Here is a 20,685-nt window from a genome sequence, read left to right as displayed (position 1 = left end):
AAGCATGAACTTCACAGATGGCAAAAAGCAGCAGCAAAAAGCCTGATGGCAAAAAGCCATGTGTGATATGATCACTACAGTGTTATTCTCTGAGGGCTGGCATATATTTCAGGGGTGTTACCTGTCTTCTCCTTTTGTTTCAATTGGAGGAGTGCATAATTTTCCATAGAACTTAAATTTTTTGAATTGCTTAATCTGGAGTTCATCTCTAAAACTCGCACATCCATCTTCCACCATGACCATAAAACATTAAAGGACACTATATATAACCTAATGGCACTAATAATGACAATACATACACAGATTTCATATTAGGCCTACATCCTTTAAAACCTTAAATTAATCATATCAATCATATCAATCAACTGATCAAACAACATAATCAATGTCTCCTAAAGCTAATAGTAAATGAGTGTGAGTTATACAGTAGTCCTTTGTTAATAATAGTAATAATAATAACGACACTGTGGATGTCTGTAGTGTCTGTTACCTTGTGTGAAGGATTGTGATAGCATGGTCATATGAAAGATATTGTCTTTAAATCTACATGTTACATTTCAGCAATTCTAGACGATTGACGATCTAGTGGTTGATTTATTACACAAAACATCACAGAGATTACAGAATAGTTAGATAACTCATTTCATAATTTTACTTAGGTCTGTGTCTGAAAAGAGTAAACTACTGGTTTCTAGTCAGGAATGGAATATGGTTTATGGCCTAATTCATGATTCTGTTATCTAAAGAGGAACAGAGGAAGAATTGGAAACCTTTGTGTATGTGTGTGAGACAGAGAGTCCAGAATTCACACCTTAGTGATAATCACAGTCCATCTTGGTGTCACATTTCCTGTATCAGTGACAGTCAAATACCAATTCAGAGTCTTTGTTACAGAAATGGAGAATTTGGTTGTTTACTCCAATCTTGGATGCATTCGTTGATTCGTCTCTGGAGATGGCAATTTGACCCATGGTCTGGTGATATATGTCTCTGTTACCTACAACAAGCTGGTCTGTTTGTGAAAGAAGGGTCCTCTGTCTTTTCTTATCAATTTGATAGTTTGATAATGGGGAGAGTAAGAAAGTGTTAATTTCATGTCCATAACTCTGCGTGACCTGACTATGAACTTCTTTTAATGGCTTGTGACTGATGGCAGGCCGGGTATGTCTGCTACACATTACATCACTTAGTTTCAAGAGACTAAAAGGCAATGAGGAGAGAAGAAAGCATGCCATCATGTCAGAAAATGTTTGCTGTTGTCACAAATAGAGCTAATCTGTCTTGAGGGAGACTGTTCAAAACACTCCAAATGTAAGATTATCTACAGCTTTGTATTATTTGTATTTAGTCTTCAAGTCCAACCAAAATCACAATTGCTCCTTTTCCAAGCCTCTGAGCATGTGGGCTGTTGCTAAACACCAAATTCACCATGTCAACAACACTAAGCAGTAATGTCAGCAAGTGAAAATAGTTTAGTATACTTTGGTCCATGAATCTGTTGTAGCTCCTGAGCTTCCATTTCCTTTTCTGCCCTGTTTTATCTGTTTGTCCTCTCTCAAACAACAATCATACAGGGAGAGCAGCAGTGTCACATCAGGGGATGATATGTCCTCTGACCTTTGTGTAATGATACCAAAACTGTGAGGTAAAGGGTGCAGGAGGTTGAGTTTTAAAATGAAAGAAAATGTTTAAATGGTCTTAAATGTTTTCCAGCTTTGATTAGCACAGAGTGGGAGGTTATGTGGTGGTGGTGATTTGTGTGTGTTGATTTGATAAAACTTTGATGTAAACACATAAAGATGTATGCCTATTAGGCTACTGTAAACAGTGAGCTTAGGTTTGTTGTTGTTTTATTATGGAATTTGATATGCAATATTTCAAGATATTCAATACATTTACATCCTGTAATTACCTCTGTAAAGTAATTTTCATTGTTGATGGTGGAGTCCAGCCATCTCTGGAAAGACTGCTGCATTTAATCCAGTTTTACTGACAATAATTTTATCTCACTGTTCACTGTTTACTGTTCACTCACCCACAGCCCAAGCTGTATTAGCGTACTGCTAATGCAAACCCAACATTTCATACTGCTGCTGCTTCATATCTAAAATGTTCAACTGGCGAAACACACTTTTATTGCTAAGGAAATGCACAAGTGTATTTGTCACAGAGGTTAGTGCTAGCTGCAATCCTTCATCAAATGTGTCTACAGAGCAAGGACATGGTCATTTTGGACATTTTTTTTGCCAGCAGTTTTAAATATAGCATGGACTACAGGTTATTTGTGTCCTTTCCAGTGTTGACTGGAGGAGGCACTTGTAAAATTGAGTTACAGGAAATGTCATAGACCATTTAAAGCAAGTCACCTTGTAGATGCCATTCCTTCCATATCCAGGTAAAGATGCAGACTTACTGTAGGGGAAATCTGCAGGGAAGAAAAATATCTCTTTTGATACTTTAATTACTGTTCAAGATCGATTTTATTTGATTCATATCACTGACATTAAACAAAGCCTGTGATTAGCTACTCACTTGGCTGGGAGGTGTCAGTGGGCAGACTGCAAGTGGACTTGCGGGGGTCCAGGTCTTCTGAACCCATCTGTCCTTCAATCTCACTCTTCAAGGTCATCCAACTGGTCCTCTACAGAGAGAGAGAGAGAGATAGAGAGAGAGAGAGATACAGAAAGAGACAGAGACAGAAAAATGGAACGAAGTGATAGATGATGGCAGAGTATGGACTTAGTAAATGTACAGTGGTTGTAAAGTATAAGAAAATGACTTCAAAAGAGACAGATATGGTTAGACAGATAAAGACATGCACATACACACAGACCCACCTTGCTATCCTCCCCATCCTGCCAGGAGGTTCTAGAAGCTGTAAAACAGTCACATGTTACAAGATGTCACAGTTAATATGCTGGATCATCTGCCTCTCTCCACTGTACTGTAATGCTAGTTTAAATCACTGGACCATGACATCATCAGCTGCAGACGATATCTACAAGGAAGCACCCCCCTTGGTATTCTTTCTATTTTGTTGCCTTATGACCTGGAATTTAAATGGATTTTCAATTTGACTTTAAGTAGTTTTACCATGATGACACCTACACAAAATACTCCAGATTAACAAAGTTAAGTGGGAAAAAAACTTATTTTAAATAATTCAAAAAAATATAAAACTGAAAAGTGGTGCGTGCACAAGTATTCACCCCCCATTGCTTTGATGCCCCAACCATGACCTTCAGAAGCCACATAATTAGTTAAATAAGATCCACCTATGGGCAATCTAAGTGTCAAATGCTCTCATTATACATACACCTGTTCTGAAAGCCCCCAGAGCCAACACCAGTGTAACACCACTAAGTAAGGGCTACCACCAAGCAAGCGACACTATGAAGACCAAGGAACTCTCCACACAGATCAGGGTTGGGTTATAAAAAAATATCCCAAACCCTGAACATCCCATGGAGCACTATTAAATCCATCATTAGAAAATGGAAAGATTATGCCACCGCAGCAAAACTGCCAAGAGAGGGTCGTCCACCAAAACTCACAGACCGGGCATGGAGGGCATTAATCACAGAAGCAACCAAGAGGCCAACAATATCCCTGAAGGAGCTGGGCAGCTCTACTGCAGAGATGGGAGTATCTGTCCATAGGACCACTATAAGCTGCACACTGCACAGAGCTGGGCTTCATGGAAGAATGGCCAGGAAAAAGCCATTGCTTAAAGAAAAAAATAAGGCAGCCTGTTTGGAATTTGCCAAAAGGCATACTGGAGACTCCCCAAACATGTGGAAGAAGGTGCTGAGGTTAGATGAGACTAAAATTGAACTTTTTGGCCATCAAGAACAAACCTAACACCTCTCATCATGCTGAGAACACCATCACCACAGTGGAGCATGGTGGTGGCAGCATCATGCTGTAGGGATGTTTTTCATTGGCAGGGACTGGGAAACTGGAAGATGGATGGTGCAAAAAAATAGAGAAATTCTTGAGGGAAACCTGTTTGAGTCTTCCAGAGATTTGAGACTTGCTGCTGTAATTGCTGCAAAAGGTGGCTCTACAAAGTATTGACTTTGGGGGGGTGAATAATTATGCACGCTCAGGTTTTCTGTTTTTTGTCTTATTTCTTGCTTGTTTCACAATAAAAAAATATTTTGCATCTTCAAAGTGGTAGTTATGTTGTGTAAATGAAAAGATACAACCCCCCCCAAAATTCCTTTTAAATTCCAGGTAAGGCAACAAAATGGAAAGAATACCAAGGGGGGTGAATACTATTGCAAAGCACTGTAAAACATTCTGGATGGCAACCACTCACATTTGTATCAACATTGTTTTTAAAGCTTTACACTATACACTGGTCATCATAGCAAAAATATCTCAACAGCTACAGCTCTAATGACCATGACATTTGAATTTTTAAGGTCCCATGAGGATGATTGCAAACAATTTGACCCTCTGGCTTTGGTCAAAAATCTTCTTCTTGACAAACATATTTTCTTGGCACTTTACCTTAAAAATGAATGACCGGATCTCCATTTTATTTGCTGTGAATAATATTGGTCCCTATGTACACGTTTCTTACTTACTATAAAATTTGCACCCCAGAGGATGACTTTGAAACCTGGCCTGTTTGTTTATCAACTTCATCAGGGTAAAATTTTGATTTGTCTTTCTTTCTTTTTGTTTGTATGTTGTTTGTTGTTTGTTCCATCTGACACTGTGGGGTATAACCAGCATAGGAGCTGCTAGGAGCTGTAAGTGGAAAACATGAATTAGTTATTTGTGCACACAAATTACTGATTGTGTGACAATTTTACACGCATAAGATCACTTAACATACTGCATGCTAAAGCCTTAGCATGTACACTAGACAGAGGTATCCAAATAACTTTGGTGACAACTCTTGTATCCGATAACATGAGCAATGGGCCAAATTCAGCCATATGCAGCTGATTTATTTGACATATTGGATAAAGATTCACATTTCCTTATGTAAAAGAGGTGCACAGCCTTTCTTTTTTTTTTTAGCTCCACTCCTAACACTCCTACAACAGCAAAATTTTCAGTATGTTGTTTGTTCCATCTGACACTGTGGGGTATAGCCAGCATAGGAGCTGCTAGGAGCTGCTACTAACCTTTTTAGCCTTGTTATTTTATGTCATGTAGCTCTTCTTATTCTGCTACTATGAATAATGCAACCATCCAGTGGAATGAATAAACTGTGCTTGGTATTTTTTTCAAGCTCTTGAGGTACTTAATTGTGCTCTTGGTAAGGAATGTCAAAGATGGGTCTATAGATCTCTGTCCGACATCAAAACAAAACTGCATTAAACCTAAAGCCTAAAGCTAACAGTAAAGTTCAAATTACTTAACAGAACTGAAGTTGCAGGTTTTTGTAGCTACTCTGGCCAGTTTAGCAAGGAGCACCCGGGAGTGTTTGCTGTAACTTCAAGAGCTATCAGTGTCTTTTAGTATTCAGGTGCCTACAAGCACTGGCTTCATTTCTTCTTATCAACATTGGTTATTGCATTCATGACTTTTGTCCGTGTTGCCTAAACACTCTTTTTCACACAGTAGTAATGCTGCACTGGATGTTGTTTCAGCAAAACTGGTCAGTTATCAGTTTTCTGCATAGGCTAATACCCTGTTAAATAAACAGTTTTAGGGTGTCAGGCCAAGGAAACATTTAAATTAGAACAAGCCCCTTGGATTTAATGAAGTTTTGCTCTAAATTTTGGACCTGGACCTGTATAGTATAAACTTTAAACTTTTTGTCTTTCTGCCTTTGACATACCTTCAACACACTGTCTGTATATATGTCACCTATTTGTTGTGTTATGTGAATTCGTGCACATGAATTAACTAGGAACCAATTTGAGATGGGATCACACCAGCTTCAGCAGCTGTCAACATGTTGTCATTTCCACACATAAGCACTCAGTAGTTATTACTACATTATTATATAACTACTCAGTGCTGATGGTTTAACCACACCATTTTCGAACTCTGTCTTCATTTTCATGTCAGCTACACACTGGGAAAGTTTCGTGACTGTATCTTTCATGGTTGCGATACTATCACAGTGACAAAATCTGTCCACAGACATAGAACACCTGATAATGTACTCAAAACTGTCTCTGTGGTGGTTCCTGCGAGAGTAGGTCTCCAGGTCAACATTCTACCATGATGACACACACACACACACACACACACACAGACACAGCCTCAAAAGGTAAAAACAATACCAGAACCACTGTTGAGGCTGGTAATAATTCTAGAGCTCAATTGAAGTAAGTGGAAAACATGAATTAGTTATTTGTGCACACAAATTACTGATTGTGTGACAATTCTACACACATAAGATCACTTAACATACTGCATGCTAAAGCCTTAGCATGTACACTAGACAGAGGTATCCAAATAACTTTGGTGACAACTCTTGTATCCGATAACATGAGCAATGGGCCAAATTCAGCCATATGCAGCTGATTCATTTGACATATTGGATAAAGATTCACATTTCCTTATGTAAAAGAGGTGAAGTTGGACTCCTGTGTCAGTGTGTTTTAAGTGACTCAGTCCTGTGCACATATACTGGAAATCATAGGACCATAATTTAGACACACAAATAATGGTTAAGAGAGGGTCACAGAATTGAAACAAGGATTGGTGCAACATTAAATCCACTATACAAAGTGATTCATGTGCCCAACCATTCACAGTGTACACACAGTCACAGCATCACCACTAAAACCAACAAATGATCTGGTGAGATGAGTGCAGACATGCACAAACAGGGGAGCAAAGTTAACACCCAAGGGCCACACTCCCAATCAGCTTCAGTCCCAGATGAACTAGATTATCAATGTGTCACTGTTTCCAGTGCCAAATCAGACACTGAAATTTGGGGCAATGTTTATATTATTATGCAGACTTTTTTTCTAAGACTGTTTTAACATGATGTTACCTCCAGACCCTGATCAAAGATCTTTCTATTCCCACTAGTTAATTCTAAGTAACTACCAGTGCTGCTGCACTGTTCTCTAGAGGTTAAAAAATTTGAACATTAGATGTCTGACTACATCCATATCAGTGATGTCACAGGTAGCCTTGTCTTGATGGCTTTGACCTCTGCTCCCAGACATGCAACATGTCGGAATGTTTCAATTTGTACAGAGCAGCACAACAATTTGGCACAACAATTTGGCCCCATGTAATTGTAGTTTTAATCTTTAAAGCTACATTTAGACTCTATGCTGGATGGTGGCTTCAGATGGCATGAAATGAAATGATATGTGACCTCAGAACTTTAAAATTTGTTCTACAAAGAACTGTGATCACTGCATACTAAAGCATACTGAATGACATGACATGTTTCTACTTGAACTTGGAAAGCAAGGACAACGTTATGAAATTGTTGGATTTTATCATCATATCTTGTATCTTGCTTGCTTGCTGTTGGTGGAAAAATGTCCATAACTAAGACCTGAACATGATGTGAGATAAACCTATAACATCTCTATTGGGGTGGGTAAAGCACTTTTTTTTTGAGTGCTATCTTTATTATTTACTATTAATTTAGGCCTTTTTAAGACTGTACTAAGTAAGACAGTATTAGCACTGCCTTCCTTTTGACTAAGACCACGGCTGTGATCATTTAGACAGAGGATAAAATCATTGGTGCCCTAATTATTAAATTGTTCATAGTTTTATCAACTGCCATGCCAACCCTATCACCAGAGAGCAGGTTAATATAGGACAATTCAGCAAAATCCTGGACTTCATTTTTGTTTTTGAATGTTATGCTTTAAAAATAATTTCCTTCCACAATATGTGGAGGCAGCTAGCAGCTACGGTAAAGTTCAGGGAAAGATAATGGTTATGGCTAATTGTTGGGGTTCAATATATTTCAAACTAACTGGCTTCTATGAAGAGTCATCCCAATATGTCTGAAGGCAACAGTGTTCTGAATGGCCATACTCAAAGGTGGTGTGAAAAATTGGCCATAAAGGAGAGTGATGCAATCAATCATAAAAATAGGATGCTGCAAATCTTGCAAGTCTCTCCTTGAAGGCATGAAAGCTGATGGAGGTAGTTGTGTGAAGGATTAAAGAATTTGAGAGAGAAGTCTAAACCCATATATTAGGTAGGGAGGCAGACACCCTCTCTACCTTTAAGATCAGGCTTAAAACTGTCCTCTCTAATAAAGCTTATAGTTAGGGCTAGCTCGGGTATCTCCTGAACCATCTCTTAGTTATGCTGCTATAGAGTTAGACTACTGGGGGATTCCCATGATGCACTGGGCTCTCTCTCTCTCTCCCTCTCTCTCGACTACTTCATGCCTTTAACTTTGTTTTTTTTTTTCTCTCCTGTAGTTTGTGTTTCTCCTCTCTCTCTCTCTCTATCTCTCTCTCTGTCCTCATTCTGCAGGTATCTCTGCCTCTGGAGCAGCGAGATCCAGATCTACCACCACTCACCATTACTATTAACCACTGTTATCTGTCATTATTATTGATAACACCAATAATAATACAGCTGTTCCTGGTCTCTCTGTCTCTCTTTTCTCCTCTTTCTTCCCCCCACCCCCCTGTTTCTTCCTGTTAAAAGGGAGTCCCCCCCCCCCCCGCTGCCAAGTGCTTGCTCTTTGTGGGAACTGTTGGGTTTTCTCTATAACAAAGTAAGGTCTTGACCTTACCCTGTAAAGTGCCTTGAGATAATGTATATTATGATTTGGCGCTATACAAATAAAATTGAATTGAATTTAATTGAAATATTCTTAAAGAATACATTCTTACCTCCTCAGACCTGACCAATTGCTAGTTGAGGTGAGCGTGTTTGTGGAAATGTCTGTTTTGGAAATCACAGAGATTGTTTGGTGGTCCCTACAAATTTGGTATTGGAAACATGTTGAGGGAAGTGGTAGCATATGTTGTTTGACGATCCAGCAAACACTTAATTTGAGACATATTAATGCCTTTGAACAATTAAAACACTTATTTCATTAAATTTAGGGAAAGTTTGTGGTTACAGCATTAACTGTTGGATTGCAAATGCAGTGCAAAGTCTGATCTCCATCCTTGAAGTTGGATAGCACTACATGTCCATCAGCAGTGAAAGCTGGCATTGGACTTGCACACAGATTTGTTTGGTATGATTGCCATTCCTAGGGGTACTGGCTTGATTGTATAGTGTTCCTGTGCCTGGTGAGTCTTAAAACTCACAGGTGTATCATTCAAACTGACTTTCTTGGAATGTACAGGCTTTCATCCTCTATGGAGAGTAAGGTCATGTCCCTACCAACGTCAAGGTGTTGCTGAATTGTCTCTAAAAGCATATTTGCCCATATCAAACAAGCTTGCCATTTTAACTCACCTCTGTGTTACCGGTTAGATCTATGCAGTAACTATGACTTGCCAGATTTGTATGTTTTCTGCAAAATGCTAAATCAGGGAAGGACATGGAGGGCAATTGACTATAATCTGGCAACTCAGATCCCTTCAAACTGCGTTATGCATTGTTGACCAACGCCAGTAGCAGACATGGAATTGGTGACAAGTGATGGTGACTCTGAAACAGTCAGTATTTATGGTTTAAAGGTTTAAAATATCAAGGAGTCTCTAGACACTGGGTACTTTTTTTTTTTAAAGAAGAACTGATTTCTGAGCTGAGGTCAGATGGTTCTGTAATTAATCCAAACATGTATTTTCTTTGAAATTAGTTGGAGAATATTTACTATTTAATGTTTACTATTAAATATTTACTATTTAATTTCCATGAGTGGATCTAGAGACCTGATTGCATATGGGTCATTGAGACATGAATATTATTTATAAAGTAAATTAGCCACAGCTTGTTCAACTGATTTATTTGTTAATGTCAGACATTGCTTTATTCTGAAAATCTGATTAGCAGCATCCTGAGCAACACAGAAACAGACAGGTGAGCTGCAGGCTCTCAGGTGAGCTTGGATGTCATTGTGTGGTTTTTGATATAATTTAAAGATCAGTTTGAGCATTGCTGGGGCTCTATCACGAAACTCTTGAGTTGTGTTGCCTAAATCAACAAAATGAAGGTTCAGAACTAGAGAATCGCAGATGAGATTTGAACATAGCTTGTGGCAGGTAATTGGTTAAAACAGTGCAGCTCACTACGGGGTTTTATACATTTATTTTCTTGTAACATTTTCTTGAAAATCTATGATGGCATGATTTCTATTAAGTAAAAAATAAAATAAAATCAGAGAAAAAGATACAAATGATACAAGTCCAGTTTTAGGTGTGTTATATCAGCAAACACATTCAATTCAAGTAAACTTTGTTTTGTAATGTGCATATGTGTGTGCACACATGCATATGAATAAGAAGAAGAAGTGCACATATTATTTTGACCATCTGACAAAAGATCTGACCAAACCTTGGTCTGAACACCAAGTAAGCAGGCCCATAGGTACCATTATAGATTTCTTTCTTTAGAACTTCTGAGTTGCTAATTTCAGTGGTTATTTTGTTCATTCTGTCATAACATTGCCATCCATCTGAATGGTCAATCTTGCATTTGCCTATTAAGTTGATTAAATAACACAGAATTGGTTGAGTACAAGATGACTGACCAGTGACATGCAACACATCGTGCAGAGACCAGACCAGAGAAGGAAGTGTTAAAGAGGAAGTGGACTGTACCATGCTGCTTGTAGATGGGGGGTTTTCTATAGATATTATCTTTGACCATAGTCTCTGAAAATGGGAATAGATGCAGAGGAAAGAAAACGGAAGAAGCCAACATGGGAGGGAGGGACAGAAAGAAAGGGAGAAAATTGAGAAAAAGAAGCATGAGTTAGCAGTTATCGAGGGATGAGATATTTTGAAGAAGCATAAGGGGGTGCAGTATAGCTTGATTCAACACATTTGTCATTTTTATTAATGCACATCTAAAACATCATATTCAAGCAATATATTCAAGATATATGAATGGATTGCTCTTTGTTGGAGGAGGTTATTTGATGCAATACAATTCAATGACATTCAAAGAATAATATCAGAAACCACACATGGGCCCCAGGCATTAGTCTATATGTATTAGTGGTCTTTTATGAATTTCATATTAAATCATTAAAACAAAGATACCTCAATTAATAATATAAACAACAACAAAAGTTAATTCAAGCTTTGTTGCATGAACTGCTCTGCTATAAAGTGCCTCTGGATGATAATGCAGACAGTGTGTTTTTTTTTCCCAGATCGAAGCCTGATCTATTCCATCTTTGTCTCAGTGGACCCAGACAGGCCTTTGACAGAGGCCCTTAGTAACAACTGTCACACATTAATCTACAGCAGAAACATGACTCACAATAAAATAACACATGTGGGTACTTTCTCTTGTTGTTTAAGTGCCTGCCAGCATCCGAAACAATAAGTAGATAATTGTCGGCTGTTTTTTCCACTTAACTTGCTTCCAACTGGGGAAGTTTTTTTCCCTCTGCATGACTGACATGTAATTGTCAGTGGGAACAATATGTTTGATCAAATGGCTTTTCCTGTGCGAGAGACTTAAAGTAATAACGGATACACTGGTTAATGTCAAATCCTGTCCAAATGGATTGCAAATTGAACTCAAATTGGATTAATTTGAATGATGCAGTCTCATGCCAGATCTTTGCTGCATCATGAAAGAAATAGCTTAGAAATACGCAAACAGTAGGGACACAGGATGAAAGAGTCCAAGAGATCTACAGAGTACAATCTATAAGCTAAAGGGAGTAAGTCAACTGTTGCACTATTCAGGAAAAACAATACACCTCATGCAAGAACCACTCATACAAACAGATTAAACCTTAAGTAGCATGAATGATTGATTTCAGAGAGCTTATGAGCAAATTCACAGTGGTCCAGATCTGTCATACAAGTCATGTACAGTGCTGAAAGTCTGCTTTTCTCCCAAGCGGTAGAAACACAAATTGACAAAAACAAAAAATTTAAGACAGCTTCCTCTTGATATTTCATTAAAGCTTTGTATCATCAAAGGACCAGATGATAGTGAATGACATTTACCGGTAGTTACAAAGTATTCCCTTTAAAAACATTAAGGGAAAAGTAAAAGACATTTTTTTACGTGTTGTCCAGTGATGAGTTGGATTCTGCTTTGTCACTGGAGTGTGTCATTGTCAGTTGATGGTAAATATTTTGAAGATAACTATAGAAGTGATTTTTAGATATTTTTCCTATATACTGCATATTTGATATGTTTACTGTCAGTTCAAAGGCATAATCCTAATACTTTTGCAGCCAGGAACAAGCACAGAAAGGTGAAGAAATCCAGGCAGAGCAAGATTCAGGAGAGAGATTTTCGGCACAGGAAAGACAGCACAAAATCATCTTGTCAGCAGATAAAGCTTTTAGTTCTTTTCTTCTGTCACGGTATGGCTTTGCAGTTTATTCTTTTTTTTTGAGTCCTCTAGTACCACCACTGACACTAAATGTTGTTAATGTTTTGTCTACTGATGGCCAACAGCAGGACTTAAAATTCCACACCATGAAGTTCTTTTCTTTTTTTTTTTTTTAAGAAAGTGTTCTTGCATGAGGCTCAATACAAACAGCTTGGTACTGAACATCCAAACATAGCTGCACAAGACTTATCTGCATGTACCTGAAACAGAGTTCAAATTCACTGAAAAGTAAAAGATTAAATGAGTTTTCTTGTTGAACATGAATCAGTAGCTGAATACCAGCTGTAAATCTTGCACTATAAGTCCTCCAGTGGTTGAAGTTTTAACATTGCTGCAATGCAGTAAAATGTAGTGTTGTTGGTGCACAGCAGTAGTTTCTGGTTTTTCCAATTCTGGTAATTTCTTATGATCTTGTAGTTTACCTTGTAGTCCCCTTCTGTGTTACCAATGGTAGTCTGCTCTATCGAATGGGTAAAGCTGCTGGAAAAGTTGAAAGTTAGGTTGCAAACTAAGTGCTGTGGTTATGGCTTACCTGGTATGTGGAAATGCCGGGGAGCAGCCACATATGTAGAGGTAGATGAGGGGGATTTGCCATCAGAATAGGTTGATAAGCTGGGGGTACTTCGACCACTTTCACTCCCTCCAGTTTTGAATGGAGGTGGATGGGCATTGGATATGAAAGGCAAAAGGGAAAGGGTTTGGGAGAAAACAAAGGGCATTGGGGGGCAAAAAGGCAGCATTATGGTAGGCATATTGATAAAGTTCAAATATGTTGGTGTAATTAATATGATGAGCCACGTGACTTGATGACCCCTGATAATTGCTGTTCTGTCTTGAACAAGTTAACTGAATATTGCAGTGAATCCTTCCTTTCTACTGACCTGTTCAGTAATGCGACACAAAAATCATCCTGTAGAAATAATTATATAGATTGAGAGCACCAGTCATTCACAGAGTTACGTGTATCTTCAAATTAATTTTTTTTTAAGATAGACCAGTCAATGGGCTGTATGACATTTATGTGGCAAAACTGGAATTCATATTGTAGGGTTAGAGATGATGCATTCACAATGTAACAAACAGCAAACATCAAAGCATCAAAATGTGACATTTTTATTTACACTTAGGCACCATGAACCACTGATAACAGTTTGTATTCATACTGCAAATCAAGATTAATTGAGCTTTTTCCTTTCTTGTTCCACAGGGGCTTTCTGTCCTTCCTTTCTTAGGACTCCTGCGATCTGATAAAGCCAATGGAACCACATACTACTCCTACACTAAATGAATAAGTTTCAAATTAATCTATCAACAATGGCACCAAAGGTTATTTAAAGGTTTGACTCTGATGGGAACTCTCTAGAAGAGGTGTGCTGGTAAGGTAAGAGAATCTAAATAAGTTAATAGGTTATCTATCTGCGTCAGACCTGCTCTATTTTGCATTGAAGCCCCTCAAGTAATGGAAGTTGTTGAAGTGATTTATTCAGAACTTGCAGAGTTCTTGAAACATCTGGCACACCTAGCCGGTCACAGCAGACGGTGTGGATGTAGACTGTAAGACTGCTGACTTTGGAGATTCCCCAAACATGATAGGAAACAACTTTCAAAGAGAGATAAGCTGCTATTGTTCTAAATAGCAGGTGCTAGATGCTAGGTTCTTGCAAACATGGTAGCACTGAACACATTAGCATTAGCACCAGCAGTAGAACAATGATTCACTGAGAAAGGACCTGAAGGGATTATCTGAGAGGTTTCATTCTCATAATTTAACTGTATGAGCTGTTACAATTTAAATGTGATTACAGGTGCCAAAGAAATTATACTGACCGCAGCCCATAATTATTTTTTGATATATCCAATGGTTATATTATGTTTTTCCAGTTTGTTTTTCAAAAAAGTCGGAGACCATCTTCCCATTCAAATTCATGCATATGTACGATGTATCTTTAATCACAACCAGGGTCCACATTGTGTTAAGTCATAAGCAAGCTAGGTGATGGAGTCACTGACACCCTTGAGGCCAAAAGTAATAAACACTGTATACCCAAAGCTTTGATGAGAAACAGTGAGAGTGTGTGTGTGTGTGAGAGAGAGCGTTAGCTGATTAAACACACACTTTTAGCCTCAGACAGAGAGGAACCATTGGCAGAGATCTGGATGCAAGTGGATGAGATCACTGACACCAACAGCACTGCTATTAGTGCTGGTCACACACACACACACACACACACACACACACACACACACACACACACACACACACACACACTCACACTCATTTCCACTCCCACAATTAGCCATAAATGGATGAAGACACTCCCTTAGTCCATCATTTTGTATACAAAACAGTGTCTGTGCTACAAGTTATCAGGCACGGTACAGAAAAGAAAAAGGAGAGGGAAGTGCAACTTCACAGATTGTTGGTCTGATTACAAACATGAGCTCATCAATAAACTTTAGTAGAATAACTCCAATTGTAAAGTCCTGTTTTACTCTGAACTTCATCTGTCAGGACTAGAGACGTCTTAAATTAGGCACCAGACAGGTGTCCAAAATTGTGATTAGTAAATATCAAAATAGTATGGTTTACAGAATGCATCACAAACACAATTATTTCCAGTTATGAACTGTCTAATTGTTTTTGCTGTGTTAACAGCAAAACTTATTAAAATAATGAATGCAAGCTCCCTGAAGGTGGCTATTTTCTATTATGCTAAATTCCTCTCTTTATTTTGCATTTTCGTTAACTTGTCTTGCACTAAAAAAACATGTGTACACATGGTCAAAGAATGTGTGAGATGCGTATGGTCTCACCGCACATTCTGTGTTTATAAATACCAACTGATGTGCGGGAAATGGCATATGCATAGTTTTTGTGTGTATGCATCATTCGTGCATCTGGGCCCTGGAGAAAAGGTAGGAGGCTAAGGGGGTTTGGGAGGAGATGCATTATAATTTATCCAAACACAAATGTGGCAAGAGGTGGAGTCCATTCATTAATCACAAACCATCAACTCAATAAACAGATATAAATGTTGGTTTCAGGGTCATTAACACAAAATCAGAAAGATGAAGACATAAACACATTAATTATCCTTTCCTCAACTCTCCTTCAATCTCCATCATTAGACAACACATTTGAATAGTGTCAGAACAGTAACCTCTATAAGCAAACCTGATAGCTCATTAAAACTTGTTAAGTTATTTAAAAAAAAATGTTAGGAACCACTAGGGCTTGAACGAGGCCAGTGGAGTGCTATGTTGCATGCCACTACAACTGGCAACCAGACCTAAAATTACAGTTCAGTTTCATTCCTCTGTTACCCCCTTTCTTATTCCCCATTGTAGAGAAAATTTTGAGTGGAAGCTCATACTGTTTCCTTCTCTATCTCCTCCTTTTAATCAGTCTTTTTCAAGGTGCATGCACACATTAAGTTAGGAAAATTTGCTGGGGTTCTGTATCGTAAAAACATCCTTTTATAGGCAAAGGTTCTTCATAAGTGAAAATGAGCCTACATAAGAACTTCATGGTGCTGGAGGAATCATTTATATGAGAAAACATGAAACACAACAACATTTCAGATTATGGAAAATTTAGGACAACACAAGTCCCTGGTGACAGTTCAATATCATTTCCTGCTTCTATTGTGTACTACTCTCAAATATAATGATCATTTCCTGATTTTCTGATTGCTTACACAGTGAATGCTTAAACAAAAGCATCAAAATCATGTTCTAAAGAACTGCCTGACATTCTCAGGATGGAGGATGGAGGTCTGTTCACTCATAAACAGGAAGTGGCCATTGTCAGTGAGGTGTCAGTAAACAACACCATCCCCGTACATCCAATAGAAGAGGAAATCATTACAGATCACACATTTCATAATATCAACTGTATCAGTATAATGACACACTGCTGCATCTTATCTCAACGCCAACTTACGATAATGCAGTCACAAGAAGAGGGGGACTGGCACAGTGTCCACATGGAATCCATCCATGCATCCATCCATGCATCCATCCATCCATCCATCCATCCATCCATCCATCCATCCTTCCTTCTTTTTTACTTGGTGTTATGACTTGGTGTTATTGATTCTACCATCAAAAATGTATTTTCTTTGGTTTTTGGTTTAAAATTTGAAAATTAACTGCCTGAATGCACACAGACCCAATTGTCCCCCCATTTATGTAATCTGAAATGTCACTCTTCTTCTTGTAATGTTGTTGTGTTTTCAGAAATGTTGTGTTATATGAAATGTTGTGTTTTCTAAAATTTCATGTTTTTTCAAATAGATAGATATATAGATAGATAGATAGATAGAGAGAGAGACAGATAGTTAGATAGACAGATAGATGGTCCTGTCTAGACGGTGGGGTAATGCACCTATTTGCTAATTTGCCAACTGCCAATAAACACCAAAGAAGAAGACCAAAAATCTATTCAAGATTCACACCAAGGACAAAAACAAGTAAGGGGGGGATATAATCGAGGGGATAAAGTTTGACACATGATGATGAACAAGTAAAAACAACAGGGTAGATTAGAAGTCAAAGGCAGGCAACAATCTGAGCAGAAAAGAACAAAAATGAACTCATCCTTAATCCTTATCCAAAAGGTTCGAAATGTATCTGGGTCACACTTAAGTCTACATCAAGTTAACCATGCACGACAACAACCATGTCCACAGACACAAGTGAATAGGGCAGGCAGAGTGAGAAAACTAAGTGGTCCTAGGAATGTACCTTAATCCATCCCATGAACCCCAACAACACCATGATACCGGACAACAACATCACAAAGCCTGCTAACCATTCCACTAGGGGAGGGGAGACACAAAGAAGAGAAAGACTTCTGGTATTTTTACCGTTAGTAGGAGGTAAACTGAGATGCAGGGATGTCCTAGGTTTAGGGTCAGGGAGGGAGTCCTGTTTGAACCCTAGGGGTGAGGGAGATCATGATGGGGAGAAGATGAAGCAAAGGGAGATGGTTGGATAAGCCTTTCTGCTGGGTGCAACTGGGGGTATGTACATATGCACTGGTTTGTGATGTTGATTTATGTGGTATCATGACTAGCATTAGCAGCTTCATGGTTTTAGTTCAAGAATTAGGGAAAATAAATGCTCATGAGTGATTAAATAGTGGTTACAGACCCAAATGCAGAGCACACCGAGTCAAATGTTCTGTTTCCAATTATTACCCCTTTTGTCTATGGTGAAGCAAGAGACCCAAAGACCCAGAGTGAGCGTTTCCAACACATGGTTAATTTGGTGCTTAACCGCAACTCATGCCAAGTGAACTCAATTCAATGGTTGTATCACAGCAATCCATTCTTAAGGACATTTGATCTCAGTCAAATACAGAGAAGACCGGCACCTTGCTGCTGTTCCTGAATCCAAGGATTGGAAAACTCATTCTGGTTGGGTAGCATGTTGAAAACCCCAATTATGGGGCACTTTAAATCCCCTTACAAATATTAGGTTTTTAGTATTTCCTAAAAGATTAAAAGAGTTTTTTTTCTGTCTGAGATTTGACAACAGCAATGATTCCAGCAATTTATCCATTGTCTGTATTGGACCAGGTCTTGGTCACAGTGTGCTTTGATACCTCTGAAGTAAGGGATGTAGTTGTGTTGCTTCAGCATGGCCAGGGTGGTGGGGTTTAGGTGTAAAGACAAGCCTGCACTGCCACCTGTTGGTGTTGGTGAGTACTTGCCGCCACCACCATCACCACCTCCACTCCCTTCAGTCCCACCAGAATAGTAAACAGGGAGGGAGGATGAGTCCCTGGCCCAGGTGAAAGGGTACTTAATGCCACCCATGAGGGCTGGGGGCAAAGGACGAGAACTGGAGTCACAGGCCTGGCTGTTGTATCTATCGCCAAGGTATAACTCTGGCCCTGAATGTCCAATCAGATCACAGAAACATGATGAGTCACTAGATGAAATTGTGACTGCATACAATGAATACAGTGTATACATAGTCAGGTCTTTTTGAAAATTGGCATTAAAAACAGGAGTTGTATTTGGTTTTAGTTGTTTTCTGTTCTTTTTAGTGAAGATTTTCTAAAAGGACCAATCACAATACTAAGTATTTGTCCCTTTTTTGGAAGTTTTAGGCTGGAGAATACTCTCTACAATTTTAGAGGTTCATTCCTATAAGTTTACCTTCTGAAATTCAAATCTGACTATGTTTGGGCAAAAATACATCAGTATAGAACAAAGGCTGTCTTTTGATATCTGTGCCTAGACAATACCTTAATTTGAGAACTATAAACATGTTTTAGGAGGCACTGTATTTTGACCGCTCCTAGTTATCATCAATGAGCAGTATACATACATAATGTAGTTGTAAGCAGATGTATTGTATGTCTTATTTGAAAACAAAATATAAAGCATTAGTTAATTACATGTATTAATTAGATGTACTAATAAAGTATTCATTCGCTTATAAGTACATCTTTACTTTCTATGTCAACTGAGCAAACACATTCTGTTTGATTCTCAACCTGTTGAGGTCAAGAATGAAAACCCTCAAGCTGGGCATGTCTAAGTGAATTCTGAACATATTTACAGTCTTAAAAGCACAGTGTAAGGATGTGTTCATGTTTGCATGACATGTGATTACAGCTGTCATGCTGTGTTTATACTGATTAACTTACACAACAACTACAAATAATTAATTGGAAAAGTTCTAGTTGTTGACCAACAAATACTAAAACAACAACAACAACAAATTTTGGCTTACAATTATATTACAATGTAGTAAAAACAAATTATTTCATGTTTATATATTGCTTATAAATAGTGAAAAAGGAGAGGTTAGACCATAATCTCGGAAAATAAAAGATACAGACAATAATGAATATATAAAAATATGAAAAATCCAATAAAAAAGGGTGGGAAGTCATTGTGGGGGATTTGCATGACCTCGGTATATCAAAAATGCCCTAGGTGAAACCAATTATTCATCTCAGATTTACTGTAGATCTGAGAAAAAAAAACAACAAAAAAACAAACAAACAAAAAAAAAAAAAAACAGAAATGAGAGGCCTAATATTATGTTTTGAAGTAAACTGTATCATCTTATTCTAGTGAAAGGGAAGATTTACAACAGACATTTACAACAAAGAAATGAATAGCTGCTGCCAAGTGACCATTTTATGAGGAAATACAAAAGCAGACTTTTACTTAGATCATCTAACGAGTTTTGACAGTATAATATAAGGCTTGAGCTGAGTTAAGAGTTTAATCCACCCAGAGAGGAGTGTGGCATTTAATTTCTGGTTTTGGGAATGATCACTTGAAGGAAATGTTTGTAGCACATATTTTCTCCCAAATACAGTTAAAGAAATAGTAAAAAAAAAAAAAAAAAAGCAAAGAGAATGAATGTAATTTTGTATGGTTTCTGGGTAATATAACCCTTAAGTAGTTCAGAAATGTGAACTTTGATTCTGACATCTGGCATTATAAAGATTGTGCTGCACATGTCATATGCGTGTAGGCTGATACCTGCTCGGCTGTAATTTTGGGGGGAGCGGGAAGGAGTATAACGTCCGTGGCCCCCTAGGGAGCTGTTGGAGCTGGGGCTGGAGGGCCTTCTCTGACGGGGTGACTTCTCCCCATCGCCCTGGATGCACAAACACAAAACATAATAAAATGAATCAGTGTATTATACAGAGAAACACATACTGACTCACTCCTTAAGGAACAGGCACGCAGACAAGAGACAAGAGACTCCATCTCTGATACATACTTAATAAAATTGATTAATTATACAGTACAAGGCATACAAAGAATCAAGGAAAATATAACATCAAGGTAACACAAGACACTTTGACAAACCAATCTTTAAAGAGTCAAAACAACAAACGAACAAAAAATCTCACTTATTTTCTTCAACTTGAACAGCTGCAAAAATCTCCTCCACATGCTTTTCTGTTGCTAGGTAGATAACTATGTAGGAAGATAATGCCACTATTCCCTGCCTAAACCAACAGAAGTAGCTACCAATATGGATAGCATTAGATTTATTTGAATAGTTGAATAGAAATAGAATTATGTGTTGAAAAATAATTGAGGCTGGCTGGGTAAATGGCAAGAACAGTTAAACAAGCCCCCACGCTGGCTAATTTTGAGTAAAACAGAAGACTTCACCAGTGACTTTGCACAGCAGAACTGTGCACAATTTACCTATTTAATGTAGTAAAGTAGCCACATCTTAGTAGTAGTTGTTAA

The 20,685-nt window shown here is 38.2% G+C and overlaps 1 protein-coding gene across 9 annotated transcripts in view; it reads right to left on the bottom strand.

The window, feature by feature from the left end:
* Positions 1-20,685, bottom strand: part of ablim2 (actin binding LIM protein family, member 2) — a 117,597-nt gene that overhangs the window by 8,452 nt on the left and 88,460 nt on the right. For 5 of the 9 annotated variants that reach the window (XM_071478310.1, XM_071478308.1, XM_071478311.1 and 2 more), the window contains 7 exons: positions 19,960-20,077; positions 18,057-18,347; positions 12,981-13,088; positions 10,686-10,739; positions 2,838-2,875; positions 2,533-2,641; positions 2,367-2,425 (listed from right to left, as the gene is read on the bottom strand). In XM_071478310.1, coding sequence (XP_071334411.1) covers positions 2,367-2,425; positions 2,533-2,641; positions 2,838-2,875; positions 10,686-10,739; positions 12,981-13,088; positions 18,057-18,347; positions 19,960-20,077 — 777 coding nt within the window. The remainder of the gene's footprint in view (positions 1-2,366; positions 2,426-2,532; positions 2,642-2,837; positions 2,876-10,685; positions 10,740-12,980; positions 13,089-18,056; positions 18,348-19,959; positions 20,078-20,685) is intronic. The other 4 variants (XM_071478316.1, XM_071478318.1, XM_071478314.1 and 1 more) reach the window with 3 other exon arrangements.

The sequence above is a fragment of the Trachinotus anak genome, unplaced genomic scaffold, assembly GCF_046630095.1.
Source record: "Trachinotus anak isolate AG129_WGS33_773 ecotype Australia unplaced genomic scaffold, CSIRO_AGI_Tana_v1 ptg000005l, whole genome shotgun sequence".
In the NCBI taxonomy this organism is placed as follows: Eukaryota; Metazoa; Chordata; class Actinopteri; order Carangiformes; family Carangidae; genus Trachinotus; species Trachinotus anak.
The sequence above is the reverse complement of the archived record's forward strand: the minus strand, read 5'-3'. Positions and strand labels throughout refer to the sequence as shown.